The sequence below is a fragment of the Pelecanus crispus genome, chromosome 8, assembly GCF_030463565.1.
Source record: "Pelecanus crispus isolate bPelCri1 chromosome 8, bPelCri1.pri, whole genome shotgun sequence".
Taxonomy (NCBI): domain Eukaryota; kingdom Metazoa; phylum Chordata; class Aves; order Pelecaniformes; family Pelecanidae; genus Pelecanus; species Pelecanus crispus.
The window spans coordinates 49,109,618-49,125,942 of record NC_134650.1 but is presented as its reverse complement, the minus strand read 5'-3'; the positions used below and the strand labels follow the sequence as shown (position 1 = coordinate 49,125,942).

Here is a 16,325-nt window from a genome sequence, read left to right as displayed (position 1 = left end):
CTTATATTCTTTCCTTTCACAGTGCACATAAATGCATGTACAAATAGCTCTTGACAGAACCCTAATTCAGTATTGAATTAATTTACAAGACAGTAAAAATGACTTATGTTGTTACGGTCAGCTTATTATTTTCAGTCTTCAAGGTTTAGCAAAATTAAGATCATGCAAAAGCAGTGTCATTGCTTTCTACTGGTTTTTGAAGCACATTCTGGTTGCAAAAAAATAACTAGGTTCTTCTTTAACTGTCAAAAATATTAAAATTTTCAGTCCCGAAGCAGTATTCCCAGAGAAACAGGTGAATGAACTTTCAAAAAGGAAGCACAAACAGAACATACTTGGAACACACTTACAAAGTTCTGATCTTCCAAAGTAAAAAGTGTATAGAGAATAAAAGCAGGTATCTATTTTTGAACTGCATTTCTTTAAAGTGTTCTCAGGCATCTCCTCAGGACTGGTGCTGTTTGTAGGACAGTACTGGAGACACTGGCAGAACTGGTGATATTGGAGTTGTAGTCAACACCTGATTCTGGAACACAAACATTTTAATCCTACCGAACACCCAAAGAAAGATAAGGAGAATGCTGACATACTGGATCCAGGCAAATTTAATCATTTCCCAAAATCCTGGCTGATATTTAAAGAAAGTCAAGGAGCGTGAATGAAAAAGCTTCTGCTGCTACCACTGCAATAACTAAACAAAGGAACTCAGAGGTGGAAAGGCACAAAACTCATCAGACATCAGTTTGTGTGGCAAATGCAAAGCCTTTGAGCCATGGAAACCCCTAAAAGCCTTTCAACGTAGTATGTAACAAAAGCTGCAAAGAACGTCTGTCCTAGAAGACATTTAAACCGATGTCCTGGTTTCGGCTGGGACAGAGTTAATTTTCTTTCTAGTAGCAGGCATAGTGCTGTGTTTTGGATTTAGTAGGAGAAGAATGTTGGTAACACACTGATGTTTTTAGATGTTGCTAAGTACCGCTCATGCTAGTCAAGGACTTTTCAGCTTCCCATGCTCTGCCAGGTACACAAGAAACTGGGAGGGGGCACAGCCAGAAGAGTTGATCCAAAATGACCAAAGGGCTAGTCCATACCATATGATGTCATGCTCAGTATATAAAGTGGGGGGGGGTTGGCCGGGGAGCTGCGATCGCTGCTCGGGAGCTGTCTGGGTATGGGTCGGCGGGTGGTGAGCAATTGCATTGGGCATCACTTGCTTTGTATATTATTATTATTATTATCATTATTATATTGTTGTTATTATCATTATTATTTTACTTTATTTTAATTATTAAACTGTTCTTATCTCACCCCAGGAGTGTTTCTCACTCTTACTCCTTCGATTCTCTCCCCCATCCTATCGGGGTAGGGGGAGCGAGCGAGCGGCTGCATGGTGCTTAGTTGCGGGCTGGGGCTAAACCACGACAACCGATTCTCTGGAAAGTGCCTATTTCGTCCCTGACTCACCAGAAAGTAGTTATTGATAATACTGAGGTAGGTAAACAAACCTCATAAGAAATGTGCTCCATACAGATTCTTTTAATCACAGGCTTGTTCTTGTCTGAGAAAATGAGTAAAGAACATAATGAATAAAGAATTCTTTCAGGTCTGTCTGCACATGTAACAGATTTGCCACATCCACTGCAGGGTTTATTATTTGGTGAGCTTACCCTGCATACAGATTTCTAATGATTTTCTTTAGGTCACAGAATACAGTATCATGCTTTGCTAGTGGCACCCATGACAGATTGGGACAGCAGGTGCTGCAGGAGCAACGCAAGACTTAACTAAGGATACTCACTGTCAATGGCTAAGAAACTGCCTTAAAGGCCAGTTTTGTAAGGCTGAAAAGCAACACAGGTTCCCAGCAGAGAAAGGCAAAAAGTGGTTATGCAAGGAGAACTATCTGGAGGAATTAGGCAAATAGGTATTCGGTTAACTCCAGTACTATAGCATTTGCTTAGCTAACAAAGGAAAAATTTAGCAACAAATCTAGAAGAAAACAGTTTTCATTTGGCCTATATGTAAAGGCCCAAATAATGCAACCCAGTTATGTCACAGTTTATGCAGTTTTCAAAGGATATAAGATAACTTCCACTGGGTAATGAATAGTGGCGTTAATGATGAATGGTGTATCTGCTGCTCTTCCAGTCATCCAAACAGGGTTGGGATCTGAAAAGACTGTTGTCACTAAAATGGGGAAAGGAAACATCCAGGTTCAGGGGCTTTTCAGTCTTAGCACAGAACTCAAATCCTCACAGAACAGCTGCCAATATGCTAACTACTGCTGTCCTGTAATTTACAGCTATATATTCAGGCTTACCATTTCTATCCCAATATGCTGCAATGATGTTTGTTAGATCATAGTCACGTGCAAAAGGACTTGTGCCATTGACCACAGACACCTGTTACAAGAAGAAGATGCATTATTTGTACGCTCTTCAAGGAAGTAATTCTACCAAGTTTCTTATGCAAAGTAACCACGCCCTTGAAGGAATGCACATAAATATCAGACTGAACATCTTGGCAGAATAACCTCTTCCACCTTTCAGCCTAACAAGAAAACACCAGTTCCAAAGTTCTAGGGTCCACTCTGTGCAGGAGTACAAATAATTAGGGTGTCACCTATGGTACTAGGAGGATAAAGAGCGGGAGAAATTGATGGGGAAGGAAAAAAAAGTTTCCTCACATTGTATCTGGTATCCAGTCCACAATGATTAAGTAATTGTTTCTGGTTCAGTTTCAGGTCTCCATTCATATAGAGCTGAGACCCTGGCACAGGAGAAAAATACTGAAGAAAAGCCATGCTCTGCATCACGAGTGTTGACATTCGCTGAAATGGTGAACACGAGAAAAGAGAATTTAGGGGACAACAAAACACACTTTTCTACCTCTTTGTTTCTACAGATTCTCTGCTTGGATTTGATTTTTTTCTGACTCCCAAGTTTCAGATCGTCACATTAGTCTAAACAAGGGAACACCAAATAGGAAGCATGAATTACTTTTTTATGAGCGAACTACCTTAGCTGTTAGTTAACTAACCTTATAAACCAAAGTTGCACAGGAAATTCAGTGAAGTCTTGGACTTCAGTCTGTGGCTAATGACAGAAAGATTTGACTTGCCATAACATGTGAAAAGCGGCAACATGACTAAACACATTAATCGCAGTAAGGACCAAACAAGAAAGTTCCCTTAGCCCTTATCAACCATTCAATCTGAAGGAAAATTTTCACTTTTACTGTAAAACAAAGGTGGCGTGAATATCGGAACGCTCTGCGATACTAATCACTGACCTAATATTTCAGCACAAATGTAGGGCTGTCAGGTCTTTACTCTGGGCCTCATGTTTTCTACAAGACACAGCTGTGCTTGCTAAGCTTGTCCACCTGCAATCAGCAAGAGTCTCTTGGACAAACTAAGCCTAATCTCCCTAGTAAAACACCTTCTTGTCTGTGTGGCTGCATCCAACACAGCTCTATACTATTGCTCCTTTCAGATGCATCCATGGGTTCTCTGTGTACTAGTGTTTTACTCACTGCTTTAGGTATTAATTGCACTGCCACTTGAGATACAGTGGAAGTAGAATTTTATTTTCCTGTCTCCCTATAACACCTTCTTCCCCCTCCCAGTTACAAGATACAGAAGATCCTGGCAGATGATTACCATTGCTTCAGGAGCTGTTAAGTAAGCAAAATCTATGGACTTTTAGGCTGCTGCAACAGCCTGCCCCTCCACCTCAGAAAACTAACTGGTTATGTCAAGACACAGCAGTATGTAAGAATGCACATCCTTCTGTCTACTGCAAGACTCTCAGTTATTTCCTGATGCCACCCACCCACACCGATATCCACTGTTGTGCATCTCTGTCCTCTATGCTGCACTACAGCCCAAGAGAACACACAGCTTAAAAAAAAAAAAAAAAAAAAATCATCTAACGAAACATATCCAAGTACACAACAGAGTTAGACTAGGAATGACCCAACAGAGGAAGAGAAAATTAAATATTTTTAGTAAAATAAATCTTTTAGATAGGAATTTAAAATGTGGAAAGGTTCTTTCATCCTTTGCATAACCAACACTGGAATATTACACTGGGTCTATACGTCACAACAAATAAAACTAAAAAAGCTCACATAAAGCTGGTAGGAAAAGAGTAGAATCAGCTGAACACCAACTACATGCTCTGTAGGTTGTAGCGGAAGTTCCAGTTTAAAATGCAACTGATCCATTTTGCCATCTTGGTTTTTGTCGTCTTCTCTAGTCTAAAAGAATCAGTGAGATTTTTTTTTTTTTTTTAAAAGATGGGAACTTCTGTTAGAAAGGAAAACACAAAAGGTAAAACCTGAGGGGATCTCCACGACTGCAGCATGCACATACTAAGGAAGCAAATAAACTGCATAGTTAGGAAAGCCGTAAAAAGCTGCTTGACTTCATAGACACAGGTCTACAGACCAGCAAGAAGCCTTTTGTCTGTTATACAATGTCTCATATGCCCCCCAGGGAGGGAAAACTCACCAGACTCTTCAAGATCTCTTCTGCCCTATGCCATTCCAACCCTCTCCCCTGCATGCTACAAAGCATGCCTTAGTGCTGGATCGTCTGTCACATCCTGTACAAATGTGTGACTGATGGTCAGGCTTTTGCCTCTTGCCATTGCGGCCTGCCTCTTAATGGCCTCTGTATGACAATCCCTGGTTGTGAGCCAAGGCTTGCTACACTTCTGTGCCACAAATGCCCAGTACTTCAGCTATTTGCAAGCATAACAGGACTCATAACAGAGGTAATGCAGAAAAATAACTGTCACTGTGGAATCCCAGAAGGAACAACGGCTGCAGGGCAGAGGCTATGTGCCTGAGAAAACACATACCTGCTTTCAAAACTGGGGGCTACCTGTCAACCTCTGCAAACTTCAGACTGTGATAAGCCATGTGGCAGGGAGGGGAGGGGAGTGCAACTAATTTCAGGAAAGTAAACTGATGTGTTCATGCAAACCACCAGCGGCGCTCAGGCACATGGTTTAGTCATAGACTTGGCAGTGTTAGCTTAATGGTTGGACTTGATGATCTTAAGAGTCTTTACCAACCTAAATGATTCTATAACACTGAGAGGGAGTAAAACTGGACTGGTTAAAAATCACTTGTCCCAAGCGAATTTTGCCATGAGGCACGAGGTTATGCATGAAACTGCTGCTGCTACTTGAAGGCAGCAGTGCACGATAGGCCACCTGCTTACAAGTACTGCCAACACTCATCCCTTGGGCCTGCTGCTGCTCCCCTGGTCCCACTCTCCAGCCCCGCTTCCCACCACCACTGCCGGGCCGACCCCGGGCAGGCCTACCGACAGGAGTGGGACTCGCAGCCGGTCCTCCTGGAGCCTGTTGAACGCTGGGAACGTGCTCCACGCCAAGAAGCTGCCTGGGCCGGGCCCGATGGTGGCCACAAAGAGCACCTCGTACCGGAACCGCACAGTGGGCTGCTCCAGGTACACGCTCTGCTTCAGCCAGAAACCTGCGGGCAGAGACAGCGCGAGGCCTCAGGTCCGCGCCGCGCCGCGCCGCGCCGGGCCGGGCCGCGCCGCGCCGCGCGGGGTCGAGTGGCGCTCACCGTGGCTCCGGTAGGCCACCAGCAGCGGCGGCACATAGGTGAGCACCGTGATGAGCAACAGCGCCAGCGCCGCGGCGGAGCAGAGCCCGGCCCGGTAGCGCGTGTGGAGCGCGGGATGTGAGAACAGCTCCACGCCAGCCATCGCCCGCCGCCCGCCCCAGCCCACGCCCTCACCGTGGCAACAGCGGGACGCCAGACTGACGGGACGCCGCACCTATCAGCACGTCGGGGCGCCAAGGGGGAAGGGGCGCGCCAGCCAATGAGCGTGTACCGCTGCCTTTCGGGACCGACGACTGCGGTGAGGCGGGAAAGCGCCCGGGAACCGCACCGGGACGGAGAGGGGGGCACCTGCCGCGGCGGCGGAGCCCATGTATACGGCTTCAAGCGCCCAGGGAACGCCTCGGGAGGGGCCGACGCGTGACCTCGCACCCGCCAGGTGACTGCGTGCCCGGATGCTACAGCCCCGCCCCTCGAGCCCCCGGCCGGAAGCGCTGCCGTTCGGGTGGTTGCTAGGGAACTGGCGAGCCGGAAGTCCCGCCTGCCGAGCTGTGGCTGTTGTTGTTGTGACAGGGACCGTGACAGCGACAGGCCCGGCCGCCCGGCCCGAGCCCCTGCCCGCCCGCACACGGGCCTCGCCGCCGCTGGCTCCGCTTTCCGCCGGCCCGCACCATGAAGTGGATGTTCAAGGAGGACCACGCGCTGGGTAAGGGTGGGCCCGGGCCAGGCGCTGCCCGCCGGCGGCCCCGCCGCCCTCCGTCTCCTGTGTCGCCATCTGCCCCGGGGCCTCCCCACTCTGTGTGCCCCGGTCGGCTCCCCGAGCCGGTCGTCTTGTCTCTGGGCGGACAGCTGCCCGCGGCCCTCGCCGAAGGGTGGCGCGATGCCCGGGGACGGCCTCACTGACCAACTGGAGACCCTCTCGCCGGGGGCAAGACGGCCGCGGTCCCCGCTGGCTCCGGGCGCTACCCTCTCTGCCTAGGACACTGGCGGTGCTATTACTATGCAATGACTAATTACGTGTTTTGTTCACAGAGCACAGATGTGTCGAGTCGGCAAAAATCCGAGCCAAATACCCTGACCGTGTCCCGGTGAGTAACCAAGCCAGCTTCATCTGAGTACTTAGAGGCAAAGGTGGATAAGCTGTTTCCATCCTGCCCTATCTTCTTTGATCAGATTCTACTAAGTAAATTCATCTTCCCTTTTGTGTCCTTAGATGTTTTAAAGAGGCCCCAAACACATCTAACTAATCCAGCATTCCCTCCTCTGCTCCAGTGCATATGGACAAGTAAGCAAGAGTGCCTGACTTTCTAAACACTTTCCAGGCATGTGTATGGTTTATCAGTGTCATGGTTTCTTCTAATGGCAATTATATCCAAGCAAATGCCTTCAGTGCCTTGAGGATTCATTCTGCGCCTGATCCCGAGAAAGATCATAAATTCTTTAAACTTGACAATCTTCCATCCTGACTATATGAGGAAGGTGATTTTTTTTTTTTCCCCTCATGTATTCCATGCCTGTAATCAGTCTTAGCATCAGCATGAATCTCCCCATGCAAACCCTGTTGCTTGAAAAGCCAGTGCAAAGGATGACCCCTCCTTTCTGCATTAATACTTACCTACCTACCTGCTAAATAGTGAATGACGTCTCTTTTATCATGTTTCAGTCAGGGAAATGACTACGTCACATGCTTATGTAACAGCTAGCAACATGTCCACATTCTCAACTTGTCTGCTTGTGAGTAAAATTTCCCACATCCCACGTGACCACATGCCAGTTAGTGCCACTCCTGTCTCACCTCTTGGTAAATAACTGATCCATTAGACAGCGCAGCCCATACAAGAAGCTCTAATCCCATTGACTTTGCTGCTGAGTTGCACCTAGTCACAGCATCTTCTCCAGTTGCAGTCTGGCAAGCTGATATGATCCTTGCCATTAGCTACTTGGCTAACTAACCCTCCTCATGTATAGACTGCAGCATGCTAATGACCATACATCTCCACAGATAGCCATTTGTCCATTTCAAGAACATCTTTCATAACCCTAGGGGAAAAAGCGACATTGAAACTCATAGTGTGAGTCAGAATTACATGATGCTGTATCAGGAATGGACAGCAAGGTGCGGATGGATGCAGGAATTAAATCTCAAATTGCAGTGTGATGCTTTGTCTGGGCCGATACATGTTTTCTGTCTGATGATTCAGATTGAGCCATGTATCTTTCACAAAATAGTTGGCATCGAATATATTTTTGGCATTTAATAGTCAAAAGTGTTTTTCAGACTTAATGTATGTTTCCTGCTTTCCAGGTTATAGCCTGCATGCAGAGTGACATAGGTCAAAGTGACTTCAATTCTCAGCTGCTGTATCTGTCTACCTGGATTTAGAGATGTTTCAGTGGTTCAAACCTAGTAAGATAACATATGAACAGCCTGCCTCTGTCCTAGGCTAGACCTTTAAGGAATAAAATGTGAGGTGAAAGAAATTCAGGCATACTAAGTACTGCAATTTTAAATTTGCTTGGGGAATCAAGTGGTCTAAGGGTTAAAGGTATCTATAAGTTTTACTAGAAGCAGTTCACCAACAGTCTTGACTTCAGTTATGACAGCTTCTGCATTATGAAGCTAAAATGCCTACTGTGTTACTGTAAGCTTTAAAAAAAAAGTAGCAGTTGTTAAAGCTTCAGTATTCCTTTCAGGCTGTTCTTGGTCCTCTTTACAGTTCCCTCATACTAAATTGCAAGGGGCAGCTACTATGCCCTCCTGTTTCTGCAGGCAGAGCTGAAGAAATTACAAGGAGAACCCTCTCCAGATCATAAGACAGCTTATTTTGTAAATTTACTTGAACGTTACATGTATGCTGTAGCAATGGGGAATGCAGAGCTAAGGAATGGAGACACTGGAACCTCTTGTAAACCTTATTTCCCCATGCGCTGTATTTTTCCTTCAAGAACTAGCCTGCGTGGAGCAATAATCACCAGGTCCTTTCCACAAGTAATACTTAATTATCCTTCCTCCTATACCTGTTGCATTTTGTTCGCTCTTCTTTGTGGTCATCTTGCCATCTTTCCTTCCTGTAGTCAGTTTCTAATTTCCTAGCGTATGAAGTGAGATACAGTTCAGCATAATACAAAGCATAGAATAGCATCAGTGAGTCGTACCTTGACAACAGTAACACAGTGGAACAAACACTACGCCTTAGAGTGCAGTTATATTAAGATTAACACATGTTAAAAAAAATTTCTGTTTTCCAGTATGTTATTGCAGACCTGAGTCTACAGACATCCTAAAATAGTGAGTAACATAGGCAGTCCTTTTTTTTCAAAGTTGCAAACAAAAGCCTGTTGATGCTGCAAACATCATCTTATCTAGGCATCTCTGCTTGGGTTCCTACCTGCTTTCTGTTATCAAATGCTCTCAGTGCAGGCAGAGAATAGCCAAGTTCGTATGGTGGCCTAGCAGCATAAGCATGGGTTGTGACACCCCCCCACCCCACCCCACCCCCCCGCCCCCTTACAGCCTACATATCTCGTCTGGCTCTCATTCTTACATAGCTAAACCCTACACTTTATTAATATGGCTTCACTGTTATCCTGTAACTTCATCTGATCAACTGAAGCTGTAATCATACAGTTTTTAACATCAGATGCATACATTGCTGGATTATCTGGCAATATAGGTCTGGTACAGCAGAGGCACACAGAGAAGATCCCATCACAGCACCTTTCTGGTGATTTTGTGGAATACTCAACTGGGATCCTTGGCAGGCCAGCTGGTATTCCAGAGTGTACTGCAGCCATGCTTCATTTCTCTTCCTTGAGCCATTGTTGAGCCTGGCTGAAATGCTTGGTGGCTAGCTGTGGGAAGTCAATAATCATTGCCAGATTAATTATAGAAATGCAGAGTGCGTGGCTGTCAAACCAAAAGCAGTACTGCAAAGTACTGTGTAAAAAAAATGAACACGTAGTCTATGGCCAACTAGAACCTTGCATTATACCACAGTTCACACTGCAACTCTATCGGACTTTTGACTATATTCAGATATGTCTGCTTCAACTCTGCACTGAGTTACCTGAAGTATGCATGTGCCTCTACTTAGCATGACAGTTTCTGATATACTGGTACATGTTGTGTAATGGTACAGTATGCTGCACAGATGAATACAAAAGATTTCGGGGAGAAAAAAAAGAAGTATTAATGAATACTCTAATGCTCTAGATGGAAGCCTGAGAGCCATTTTGGTATTTCTGGCTTGTGCACCACAGGTGAAATGGCAGATTAGATGCTAGACTAGGCTGGTGGTTCTCCCATTTACCTAAATAATGATTTTTTTAGCCTCAGTGTTACTGAAATTTATTTCTAATATTTCTTCCTTTTTTATTTTCTTTTGTTATATGCCATATCAAGGCAGTTAGTTCTGTCATCTGTTAGGAACAACTTGGGACATTGTTTAAAGAAGACAGTCAAGTTGGAGGGGTGGAGGTGGTGTGTATATTAAACCTGTATTTCTTCATATTGTGGGATTTTATTTAGTCATATGATGATTTAAAAGAAGATAGGGCATGCTCATTGCAAACTAGAATGCTGTGTAACACAATATTTCAAGCAATGATGGTCACACTTGCATGTCCTATGAGGAGTGGCTAAGGACTCTGGGCTTGTCTAGTTTGGAGAAAAGAAGGCTGACAGGCAGCCTCATTACTCTCTACAGACTCCTGAGGGGGAGACGCGGAGAGGGAGGTGCTGATCTCTTCTCCCTGGTATCCAGTGAGAGGACACATGCTAATAGTTCAAAGCTGTGTCAGGGGAAGTTCAGACTTTACGTTAGGAAGCATTTCATTTCCGAGAGGGTAGTTAAACACTGGAACAGGCTTCCTAGAGGTGATCAATGCCCCATGCCTGTCAGTAAGAGGCATTTGGACAATGTCCTCAATAACATGCTTTAATTTTTTGTCAGCCCTGAAGTTGTTAGGCAGTTGGACTAGATGAACTATTCTGTTCTATTCTCCTTTCCTTTTACATTGTGATAGTGACAAAAACAAAATAAGCGCATCTGTGTAAAGGGTAGGGACTTCCTTAGATCACCTGCCATTGCTCAGGTACCAGCTCAGGTACCAGCACTGCACTCTAGCTGAATTTTTCGTGACTCCGCTACAGCTGAATGGGGCAAGGAAGGAATATGGTTAAATGGATTCCTCAGTTTGTTACTATCAACTGGAGCAAGAAAACAGAAGTCCCAGACTCCTTCCTTCAATCACCAGTTAGTTTAAAAGAAGTAGTGCAGACGAGCCACTCCTAAACCTGAAGTTTTCAAGCTGCCTGTGCTTCAACTGTCTCGATGCCAGTTCCGCTCTTGCCATTGCCCCCCAAGCTTTCATCAGAGAATACACTATTTTTTGGATAGTGCACATGGGGAACTTCAGAACATTTTGAAAATTAGCCATATTTAAACACAATAGGACATTACTGTCCTGGTATGAATAAATCACAAAATCACTGAACAGTTGAGTGGGGGAAGGGACCTCCGGTGGTCATCTGGTCCAACCCCTCCCAGCTCAAGCAGGGCCACCCACAGCCAGCTGCCCAGGACCATGTCCAGACGGCTTTTGAGTATCTCCAAGGTGGGAGACTCCACAACCTCTCTGGGCAACCTGTGCCAGCGCTCCGTCACCCGCACAGTGAAAAAGTGTTTCCTGATGTTCAGAGGGAACCTCCTGGGCTTCCGTTTGTGCCCAGTGCCTCTTGTCCTGTCACTGGGCACCACTGGAAAGAGCCTGGCTCCATCGTCTCTGCACCCTCCCTTCAGGTACTTATACACACTGATAAGATCCCCCCCCCGAGCCTTCTCTTCTCTAGGCTGAACAGTCCCAGCTCTCCCAGCCTTTCCTCATATGAGAGATGCTCAAAGCCCTTAAACATCTTCAAGGCTCTTTGCTGGACTCTCTCCAGTATGTCCATGTCTCTCTCTTGTACTGAGGAGCCCAGAACTGGACACAGCACGCCAGGTGTGGCCTCACCAGTGCCAGTAGAGGCAAAGGATCACCTCCCTGGACCTGCTGGCAATACTTTGCCTAATGCAGCCCAGGATACCATTAGCCGCCTTCGCTGCCATGGCACACTGCGGGCTCATGTTCAACTTGGGTCCACATTGGAGTGATTTCGTATCATCAGTGTACAAAAAGTTAAAAGATGCGTATACTTTCCTATCAGAGGTTTCTTTTAAACATATCGCATCTTTTTACCCCATGACGGTCAACTGCGGGCATAGGAAGTTTTGAGCATTGTGTATATGAATGTAGGTTACAGTGCAGTTGTAAAATCAGGTTTTACAGTGCTGAACCAGTCCTACCTCTCGTTTGGTTGCGGTCAAGAAACCTTTTTCTTCCTCCCCTCTGCTCCCTGTTGTAAGCCTGTACCAGCAAGCGATTTACCGAAGCTGTCTGTTCATACCAATCCTGAAAAGCCTGACCTTCACACCTGCGCTTTACAGGTCATAGTGGAGAAGGTCTCAGGATCTCAGATTGTTGATATTGACAAGAGGAAGTACTTAGTTCCATCTGACATCACCGTGGCTCAGTTCATGTGGATCATCAGGAAGAGGATTCAACTGCCCTCTGAGAAAGCAATATTCCTCTTTGTAGACAAGACTGTCCCACAATCCAGGTGAGACGCTATTGACTTGGTGTTCAGAACCATTTCAGCAAGCCTGCGTGTATCAGAGGGACAGCAACTTCCCTCGTTGAGGCTTACTTGGTGATTTTAGGAGGTGTTTGGTTACATCTTAATCTCACCATGATAGGGTTGGGTTTTTTTTTCCTCACAAGTTTGATAAACATTTCTTGAGCTAAGCTGAAAGGAAAGGTGACTGAAAAATATATTATGATTTACTTCCACGGCAAGAGGGTGTTATCTTTGGTTGAGTGCAGGAACATTTACATCATCAATGCCAAAAAAATAATAATTCTCAACGTAACAAAAAAAGTTGCATGTTAAATACTCAAAAGCAAACACCATAAATTATTCTGAAAAAAAAAACCATTAACCTGTCAGCTCACATTACAGACTAGTTGCTATTGCTTTAAAAATTACTTTTCTTCTATAAACACAAAATGCAAAATGACTATAGAAAGGTTTTTTACATTCCTTTTGTATAAGTTTCATTTTTGTCTGCTACATACAGAATAATGTATAGCAGGAAGCAGGTACTACAACTGCTTTCTATACAAGATACTTTAACAGTATTTGAAGAAATAGTATGCCATGCTGTTACGTGGCTTAGATGTAACATTATTCTTACTAATCCTTACCTGTGTAGCAGTAACAGTCCCTCCAGGTAACCTGTCCAGACTCAGATAGGAATATTTTTATTTACTTTGTGACACACAATAGGGACCTGTGAACACCATCTTTTTTCTGCTTGCTTTTTTCTAAGAGCATTAGGAACGCCTGTGTGTCATCTTCTTAACAGTGCTGTAGAACATTTCTAGGAACAGGAAAGAAAAAGGGCACATGGTCTCATCTCACATGTCCACGATGAGATGTCACATCTCTGCTGGAAAAATAGGGCCTTGAACCTTCAATATTAATGCAAAAATGGTAACTTGTTAACAGATAAACAAAAATCTGATCTGTTAATGGCTCTGCTCCTCTCATAGGCTAAGTTTATTACATAGACAACTAACTCTTGACATAATTCTCTTCCTATCCAGAAGTTTAGCTACTACTCACCAATTCCCTTCCATTTCAAGTACTGCCTGCCAACTCTTCCCAGCTCCTCTCTTGGGTAAAAAGCCATGAACGGTTTCCCTATCACTCACATTCAGTCTGCATCTTTCAGTTCACTAGCCTTTTCTGAGTCTTGGGAAGTCAGACCAAGATGAGCTGAGGAGGCGTCATTTGTGCAACTGACTGATGTCAACTCCTGTTTCATCTGTAGATAGATGGTTGGAGCAGTTGTACTGGCCAAGTAATTGCTTGGGTTTCTTTTTGTTTTCAAAATACAGACATTGCCCTAAAGACCACAGCTGCTTAGACTGTGAAAGGCTACATGCCTATTCAGTTTAAGAAAATTTTCATTTGATCAAACGTTCAAAACCGTATGCACTGAAAAAGCACTAGTTTCTATCTAACTTGTAATTCATTGCCCACACATTTTGGTACTAGCACTGTTTTAAGTCATCACTTTTTAACAATATAGAAAACAAAGCTTTTACTCCCCAAAACAACCTGGACCTCAAATAAACAGTCCAAAAAGCACAAGTTTGATAGACTTGAGACCAGCTGAACATTCACGACTACACCAGGTGGAAGGAGAAATGAGGCTGCTCACACAAGAAGCAAGACGTTAATGCAGCTGCATTCAAGGAAGGTGCTATCAGGCTATTGATCCTGGTATTAGTCACGGCATCAATAATGGATGATCCAGAACCTGAAATACGTTCAGTGATGAATTTCCAGTAAAATCAGGAAGCATTCTGACAAATGCATTTGTGAAGAAAAAAAAAACAAACCACAAAACACCTAGACACTCTTCAGAGAGCCCAAGATCATTTTGCTAACTCAGGAGTCAACTGGTTTTCATGTATCGTCATTTTTGTATTTTAATTTACACACAGACTTACAGGTTTTAGCTTTTACTAACCCTTGTTTATGTGAGGTTCTAACTGTTACTATTTGCAGCTGTCATGATCCAAGCAAACCGTTTCTCTTTTCTTCCCCCTTCAAGCTTAACTATGGGACAACTTTATGAGAAGGAAAAGGATGAGGACGGATTCTTGTATGTTGCCTACAGCGGAGAGAACACATTTGGTTTCTGAATGGTGGGTCTTGGCTGCTATACCATCCTGCTGTGTATCTTGTAAATAGCTGATCATTTTCTGTTCTGACATCCACAGAAGTTCCTTCTATATACAAGCATTTGTAACTGGATTTATTTCTTAATATATTGATAGGTCTTGTTTTATTAGACTGTTAAATTATAAAAAAAAAAAAAAAAAAAGTTTTGTTGGTTTTGTGCATTTTTTTCTCATGGCTATGAATTCCCAGAGCCTCACTCCTTTGGGGGATACATTTGATGACACTGATTAAATAATAAAGCAAAGTACTTGGGCTACTAAAACATGAAAAGAATACACATTTATTCTGTTTTGAGGTGTTAGTTTAAGAAAAATAAAAACATTAAATTAGTATTGGGAACACTGGATTTGCTAGCTTATCCTAAGCAGAAGCAAGATGCTGATCATGTTGAATTGAGCTATTGTGTTCCTCTTTCTCAATTAACAAAAAAGTACAATAAAAATTTCTGTCACAAACAGGCATTGCTGTCATTTCTTTACCTTAATTTTGGCCAGAAAGTTATGTATCACATTTACTAGACACTATATAACTGCTTAAATTATTTACTAGATACTGTACAGCTTCTCAACCTATAGTATGCGGATGATGATACAAGGACGAAACAAGGAGCTATCTGCAGGTTCCAAAACCAATAGCTTCAGTGCTACTAGATCTCATCAGGAGAAGAGCTACGCCTGCCCACAGGCTATCAATGGAGGAATAAATACCACGGGCTTTGGAAAGCGGGACCTAGGTGACAAAAGCATAGCACATAAGGAAAGGGCACCTGGGAGAAGGAATGATATAAATAGGAGACCAGAGAGCTGGAGAACTGGAAGGTATAAGTTGTACATGAGTTATTGCAGAAAGAAAAATAATTGGTAAGGAGTTCAGATTGAAACAGTTGCAAGAGCAGCTCTTTCAAAAAAAAAAAAAAGCGCAGTAGTTGTGTAACAGGTAGTTATATAAATATATACATGTCCTTTCCAAGTAAAAAATTCTGCAGCTATTGTAAGGACATTACAGAACCAAGTATGTGAAAGCTTTACTATACAGCTGAGTGATGCAGTTGACACGCCTGAGGAACAGGATGCCATCCAGAGGGACCTAGGCGAGCTCAAGAAGTGGGCCTGTGTGAACCTCATGAGGTGCAACAAGGCCAAGTGCTAAGTCCTGCACCTGGGACGGGCCAACCCCCCGTATCAACACAAGCTGGGGAACGCAGGGACTGAGAGCAGCCCTGCGGAGAAGGACTTGGGGGTACTGGTGGATGAAAAGCTGGACATGAGCTGACAATGTGCACTCACAGCTCAGGCGGCCAACCGTATCCTCAGGGAGGCGATTCTCCCCCCTGCTCCGCTCTGGTGAGACCCTACCTGGAGCACTGCATCCAGCTCTGGAGCCCTCAGCGCAGGAAAGACACAGACCTGTTGGAGCAGGTCCAGAGGAGGCCACAAAGATGATCCGAGGGATGAAACGCCTCTCCTATGAGGACAGGCTGAGAGAGTTGGGGTTCTTTAGCCTGGAGAAGAGAAGGCTCTGGGGAGACCTTATTGCAACCTTTCGGTACTTAAAGGGGGCTTATAAGAAAGATGGGGACAAACTTTTTAGTGTTTTTAAACTAAAAGAGGGTAGATTTAGACTAGATATAAGGAAGAAATTTTTTTTTTTTTAATGATGAGTGTGGTGAAACACTGGAACAGGTCACCCAGAGAGGTGGTAGATGCTCCATCCCTGGAAACATTCAAGGTCAGATTGGACGGGGCTTTGAGCAACCTGATCAAGTTGAAGATGCCCTGCTCATTGCAGGGGTGTTGGACTAGATGATCTTTAAAGGTCCCTTCCAACCCAAACTATTCTATGATTCTACTTAGTTGAGGCAGACAACTAGAATTAG

At 44.3% G+C, this 16,325-nt stretch overlaps 2 protein-coding genes across 3 annotated transcripts; one reads left to right on the top strand and one right to left on the bottom strand.

Moving 5' to 3' along the window:
- Positions 1-229: 229 nt before the first annotated feature.
- On the bottom strand, positions 230-5,743 carry TMEM231 (transmembrane protein 231). 2 transcript variants are annotated; one of them, XM_075715564.1, is made up of 7 exons: positions 5,602-5,743; positions 5,336-5,505; positions 4,132-4,260; positions 2,687-2,830; positions 2,321-2,402; positions 2,082-2,187; positions 230-635 (listed from the first exon to the last, which is right to left on the bottom strand). In XM_075715564.1, the coding sequence occupies exons 1-7, from the start codon at positions 5,741-5,743 to the stop codon at positions 446-448; spliced, it is 963 nt and encodes a 320-aa protein (XP_075571679.1). In that variant the 3' UTR covers positions 230-445. The 2 variants fall into 2 exon arrangements, with proteins under 2 accessions (XP_075571679.1, XP_075571680.1); XM_075715565.1 differs by having other exon boundaries at positions 230-639; positions 2,086-2,187.
- A 475-nt stretch (positions 5,744-6,218) lies between these two features.
- On the top strand, positions 6,219-15,322 carry GABARAPL2 (GABA type A receptor associated protein like 2). Its single transcript, XM_075715763.1, has 4 exons — positions 6,219-6,304; positions 6,631-6,686; positions 12,084-12,256; positions 14,319-15,322. The coding sequence occupies exons 1-4, from the start codon at positions 6,271-6,273 to the stop codon at positions 14,407-14,409; spliced, it is 354 nt and encodes a 117-aa protein (XP_075571878.1). The 5' UTR covers positions 6,219-6,270; the 3' UTR covers positions 14,410-15,322.
- The last annotated feature ends 1,003 nt before the right edge of the window (positions 15,323-16,325 follow it).

Excerpts from the sequence above, each read along its gene's own strand:
- TMEM231 (XM_075715564.1), bottom strand. The coding sequence starts at position 5,743 with ATGGCTGGCGTGGAGCTGTTCTCACATCCCGCGCTCCACACGCGCTAC. Across the intron at positions 5,506-5,601 it reads GGTGGCCTACCGGAGCCACG|GTTTCTGGCTGAAGCAGAGC; the intron begins GTGAGCGCCACT and ends CTCTGCCCGCAG. Across the intron at positions 2,403-2,686 it reads GACTGGATACCAGATACAAT|GTGTCTGTGGTCAATGGCAC; the intron begins GTGAGGAAACTT and ends TTCTTGTAACAG.
- GABARAPL2 (XM_075715763.1), top strand. The coding sequence starts at position 6,271 with ATGAAGTGGATGTTCAAGGAGGACCACGCGCTGG. Across the intron at positions 6,305-6,630 it reads CAAGGAGGACCACGCGCTGG|AGCACAGATGTGTCGAGTCG; the intron begins GTAAGGGTGGGC and ends TTTTGTTCACAG. Across the intron at positions 12,257-14,318 it reads AAGACTGTCCCACAATCCAG|CTTAACTATGGGACAACTTT; the intron begins GTGAGACGCTAT and ends TCCCCCTTCAAG.